At 41.4% G+C, this 6,000-nt stretch overlaps 1 protein-coding gene across 2 annotated transcripts in view; it reads right to left on the bottom strand.

Annotated features, from left to right (window-relative positions):
• Positions 1-2,726: 2,726 nt before the first annotated feature.
• Positions 2,727-6,000, bottom strand: part of LOC133522387 (protein penguin) — a 28,969-nt gene continuing 25,695 nt past the window's right edge. For both annotated transcript variants that reach the window (XM_061857706.1, XM_061857705.1), the window contains exons 8-9: positions 4,819-5,006; positions 2,727-2,918 (exon numbers count right to left, since the gene is read on the bottom strand). In XM_061857706.1, the coding sequence (XP_061713690.1) occupies positions 2,742-2,918; positions 4,819-5,006 (365 nt within the window). In that variant the 3' untranslated portion in view covers positions 2,727-2,741. The remainder of the gene's footprint in view (positions 2,919-4,818; positions 5,007-6,000) is intronic.

The following is a 6,000-nucleotide window of genomic DNA, read 5'->3' as shown; positions in this document are numbered from 1 at the left end:
TTTTGTTATCTGGTCCGTCAGTCAGTCATTCTAACATGAAGCTTTTATAAGTCAGACCGGTTTGGCCTAGTGGGTAGTGACCCTGCCTACGAAGCTGATGGTCCCGGGTTCAAATCCTGGTAAGGGCATGTATTTGTGTGATGAGCATGGATATTTGTTCCTGAGTCATGGGTGTTTTCTATGTATTTAAGTATTTATAAATATTTATATAATATTATATATATCTTTGTCTAAGTACCCTCAACACAAGCCTTATTGAGCTTACTGTGGGACTTAGTCAATTTGTGTAATAATGTCCTATAATATTTATTTATTTAGAATATATTTCCCACCTGATTTTGAACTTTATTAATTTTGCATGATTCCTGACACCCTCTTGCCTTTTGGTTTAGCTAATTTTCAGTTTTGACTCACGTGTTTTTAGTCACTCGCATGACATGTTTCGGAGAGTCTATTAGGTCTCCATTTCCAAGCTCTAACAGTGTTGAGTAACGTTCACGATGGTCGCGCGCTGCGTACTGTCGCAATGTGCATAAATTAGCTCAATAGAAGCATAATTTGTGAATAAATAAATAAATATTATAGGACATTATTGCACAAATTGAATAAGTCCCACAGTAAGCTCAATAAGGCTTGTGTTGAGGGTACTTAGACAACGATATATATAATTATTTATAAATACTTAAATACATAGAAAACACCCATGACTCAGGAACAAATATTCATGCTCATCACACGAATAAATGCCCTTACCAGAATTTGAACCCGGGACCATCAGCTTCGTAGGCAGGGTCACTACCCACTAGGCCAAACCGGTCGTCAAATATACGACATTTATATGCGAAGTAGATGACCCGTTATGGAAAGTGCTTGTAACTGTCGTAAAATATATGTTTGGTCATTAGACGACCGGTCTAGCCTAGTGGGTAGCAAAGAGAATGTGAAATAGAGGTGTATTGTCAAAGAAAACTTTGTTGCCACGTTAATTTACTGCGATCTCTCGACACATCATTACAACTTTTAGAACGCCATTTGACTTTGATCCTTATTCTTTTACTGATATGTGTTAAATTTGTTAAATATCAAAAAGTGGCGCCATCTTACCGGGCACAGGCTAGAGGTTGTGGCGCCATCGCTCGAAACGATGTCGCAATACGTTTGGCCTTTGATCTATTAGATGGCGCCACTTTTTGATATTAAACATATAAGAATCATCATTAAAAAATAAGGATCAAAGTCAAATGGCGTTCTAAAAGTTCTAATCAAGTGTCGAAAGATGGCAGTAAATTTTCTCTGGCTACAAAGTTTTCTTTGACAATCCACCTCTATTTCATATTCTCTTTGTGGGTAGTGACCCTGCCTGTGAAGCTAATGGTCCTGAGTTCTAATCCCGGTAAGGGCATGTATTTGTGATGAGCACAATTATTTGTTTTTGAGTCATGGATGTTTAAGTATTTGTATATTATATATAAAGTTGTCCGACTACCTATAACATAAGCTTTCTTGAGCTTACCGTGGGACTTAGTAAATTTGTGTAAGAATGTCCCTATAATATTTATTTATTTTAAATACAATGAAACCAGGGTATTAAGAGTGACCCGGGCGACCGTAACCATAGTAGTGACAAGAAAAAATTGATTCACACTCAAATAAGATGATTCGAATATGGAGTTAGCTATAATTTGAACAGTATTTATATATCCGGCAGCGAGTTTTAAATCCCACTCAATAGTTCCTGCAAAATATTTATTCCTATCATCATCATAATTTAAGAGGAGAAATGTACATAAAAAGTAGTGTATTACTGAATGTTTAATCGTTATTATAATTATGAATAATTATGATTTATTATTACGTCGATTACTAAGCTAAGAAATAAATTAATAGTTAAAAAATTAATTGTCTTGACTTTCCAATATAACTTGGAACTCCAATTAACCCTCTAGTGCATATGATAGAAATATATTTCTTAAAATTGGAACGTTTTACTAGCGTCAGATGTCTTCGGCGGAATCGACGATCTTTGTTTCTCTTCAGTATGGCTAAGATGGTCGGCTCTTTATCATTAGGGAGCGTGCATGAACTATAGGAGGCAGCACAGGAGCCGTCAGATTTTTGGCGCGAGACGTAAATGTGATGTTTTTTGTTCCGATGTAGCCCACAAGATGGCAGAACCTACTATGCACAAGAAAACACTTGACGTGTAAATGTACATGTTTATGGTTCCGATTCAGACCACAAGATGGCAGACCCTCCAACGCGCACGGTCCCTTTTGTCACCATGCCTGTCACGTTCTAACTAGTGGGTAAGCGCGAAAATGACGGACATAGTGACAAGTGATAAAAATGGAACCATGCTGCCACCACAGATGAAGATTTTTTGTTTATGTCACTCGTTTTCGTCCGCGTAGCCAACGTTACAATCGTTAACGCTCGGTAGCGTAGCGTAGTCATCTCTCTCTATCACTCATCCATATTAGTGCGACTGTGAAAGTTGACGATCAGTTTCGTTCGCCACGGAGCGTGAACGATATGCACGTTGGCTACGCGGGCAGAAATCTCATACGCTACGCTATGACGACTATGCGGACTTGTTTGAACTTGTTCGTGCTCGTAGTGCTCTCGTTCTACGCGCGTAATACGATACGCTTACGCTCCGTTTTTTGAGGGCGTTAATGTATTCAGGCTACCTTAATTAATTTAAAAACGAAAATAAAAAACTTTGATAAACCAGACTTATTTTATTTACTCTGAACATTCTGTAACAGCAGCTTAGCGCCTTCTGTATTCTGCTTCTTCAATAGTTCCACGTGTGGTTTGAGCGTCTTCTTGATCCTGCTGGCTACTTCTGGCCGGTTGCTCTCGATCAGCTTCAGAAGGAAGAAGCAGCCGCGGTTGGTGGGCAGCCACACTCTGATCTGGAATATTGTGTATGTTAGTAAAAACATGAAAAAATAAAAGAGCCATCTAGTTTAGATTCCATTTAAGAACCATTTTGACAAACATTTTCGATAATACGTCAAGTAAATTGACCCATGCATGTCATAAAAATGTTTGTCAATGAGTTGAATATTATAAACTGCAATATATGACTTCGTATGCACAGGAGGCTTAAAAAATAAAATAAAATAGGGAATATTGCCCGAAACTGTGCGTAGGGGGCGCCACTACCACAATTTTTCACAATCTGAGGGTCTACTGCAACACAAGAAAATCGAAATATCGTTATCTAACCTCTCTATCACTCACGTATTCGAGCAACAATGACATATTTTATTATTTGTGAAAATTTGTTAAAAAACAGTTTAAGGCACAGTATGTATAAGTTACTCTATGGTTTACGAAAGGTGCTAGTGTTGCACTCTGTCGGCAGAACATTGCAGTAATACTCCCTATTTAAGATATTGGACAAGTGGAATACCATCCTTACACTAAAATAAACTATAAAATTTAAGATGAAAATTCCTCTAATTTACCTACAGTTGTTAAATTGAATAAATAAAGTGTTTCCATTTCCATGCAGCCGTTGTTAGGGGATGCGCAAGATAAGTTGCGACGAAATGTAACGTCTGTGATAATACTGACGGTATGTTCACTAAAGGGCTTATTACACTCATCCTGCCGTCGGGCCTTACGATCCGACGTAGTTGCCGATCGTTCGCCAGCCGCTGGCAGAATCAGTGTAATAAGCCCTTAAGCCGACCGCACTCCGCCTCCCCCAATGTCCCGCCATCCAAGGCCTCGTCCAACGCCAGCTTTTTCAAGCAAATGCACGCGTCCTCTATAAAACACAAGCTGTCGGCTCATAGTGATATACTGACCGTATCTTCAGGAAGTCGATCGCACACCGCCTCCCCCAATGTGCCCCCATACCTGGCCTCGTCCAACGCGGTCAGTTTCTTCAAGCACACATGCACGGGTCCTCTATAAAACAAACCGTCGACTTATAGTGATATACTGACCGTATCTTCAGGAAGTCGATCGTACACCGCCTCCCCCAATGTGCCCCCATACCTGGCCTCGTCCAACGCGGTCAGTTTCTTCAAGCACACATACACTTGTCCTCTATAAAACACAAACCGTCGACTTATAGTGATATACTGACCGTATCTTCAGGAAGTCGATCGTACACCGCCTCCCCCAATGTGCCCCCATACCTGGCCTCGTCCAACGCGGTCAGTTTCTTCAAGCACACATGCACGGGTCCTCTATAAAACAAACCGTCGACTTATAGTGATATACTGACCGTATCTTCAGGAAGTCGATCGTACACCGCCTCCCCCAATGTGCCCCCATACCTGGCCTCGTCCAACGCGGTCAGTTTCTTCAAGCACACATACACTTGTCCTCTATAAAACACAAACCGTCGACTTATAGTGATATACTGACCGTATCTTCAGGAAGTCGATCGTACACCGCCTCCCCCAATGTGCCCCCATACCTGGCCTCGTCCAACGCGGTCAGTTTCTTCAAGCACACATGCACGGGTCCTCTATAAAACACAAACCGTCGACTTATAGTGATATACTGACCGTATCTTCAGTAAGCCGATCGCACACCGCCTCCCCCAATGTCCCCCCATCCCTGGCCTCGTCCAACGCGGCCAGTTTCCTCAAGCACACATGCACGCGTCCTCTATAAAACACAAGCTGTCGTCTCATAGTGATATACTGACCGTATCTTCAGTAAGCCGATCGCACACCGCCTCCCCCAATGTCCCCCCATCCCTGGCCTCGTCCAACGCGGCCAGTTTCCTCAAGCACACATGCACGCGTCCTCTATAAAACACAAGCTGTCGTCTCATAGTGATATACTGACCGTATCTTCAGTAAGCCGATCGCACACCGCCTCCCCCAATGTCCCCCCATCCCTAGTCTGGTCGAGCGCGGCCAGCTTCTTGAGGCACATGTGCAGGCCGGCGTCCTCCACCGCCCGCGCGCCGCCCGCGGCCCAGTCGGGGCGGCACACCGCGCCCGCCAGCGCTGATACCATGTCCTCCGCGGATTCTGACAAAAAATGACAAAGTACGGTGAATAAAGTATTTATTGTATAATATTAAACAGAATTTTAAATAGAGGTGGATTGTCAATTAAAACATAGTAGCCACAGTACATTTACTGCCATCTTTCGACACATGATTAAAACTTTTGGAACGCCATTTGTCATTGCTCCTTATAGGGACCGTGCGCGTTGGAGGGTCTGCCATCTTTTGGCCTGAATCGGAACAATAAACATGTAAATTTACACGTCACGTGTTTTCTTGTGCATAGTAGGTTCTGCCATCTTGTGGGCTACATTGGAACAATAAACATCACATTTACGCCTCGCGCCAAAAATATGACGGCTCCTGTGCTGCCTCCTATAGTTCATGCACGCTCCCTATTCTTTCACTGATATGTGTTAAATTTGTTAAGTATCAAAAAGTGGCGCCATCTAGTAGATTATAGTAAATGACTACATCGTTTTGAGCGATGACGCCATCAGCATCAGTGAAAGAATAAGGTTCAAGGTCAAATGACGTTCTAAAAGTTCAAATTATGTGTCGAAAGATGACAGTAAAGGACAATGGGCACTTTTGTATGGGGAGTGTCCCATGGATGTATACTGTTGAGACATATGTCGTTTTAAAGCTCTTAATCGTAGTATTATTTTATTGTATGGCACCAACCTTGGACCACTTGCAGGGACCGAGCTATATAAAAAAAGAAGTTGCGCATATAAGCAGTTATATTTCCTTATACGCGGGATATAAAAAGTTTTAGCGTATTTTATTCGAAAGAATATAAAAAATGCTTTATGTTTTTTGTATCAACACCAATGATAAAGTATTTAAAGGGACACAATGTACAGTTTTAAAAAATCGTCATTCTAAAAATTACTTGATACACAGCGAAATAAGAGTGTATACAAATGCCATGAATATCATGTGAAAAGTATTTTTATAAGCTATTTTTCGTATAATATAACTGGGGTCAAATCGTTGCAGGGACCAAAATAAAA

The sequence above is a fragment of the Cydia pomonella genome, chromosome 10, assembly GCF_033807575.1.
Source record: "Cydia pomonella isolate Wapato2018A chromosome 10, ilCydPomo1, whole genome shotgun sequence".
NCBI classification, from domain to species: domain Eukaryota; kingdom Metazoa; phylum Arthropoda; class Insecta; order Lepidoptera; family Tortricidae; genus Cydia; species Cydia pomonella.
The sequence above is the reverse complement of the archived record's forward strand: the minus strand, read 5'-3'. Positions and strand labels throughout refer to the sequence as shown.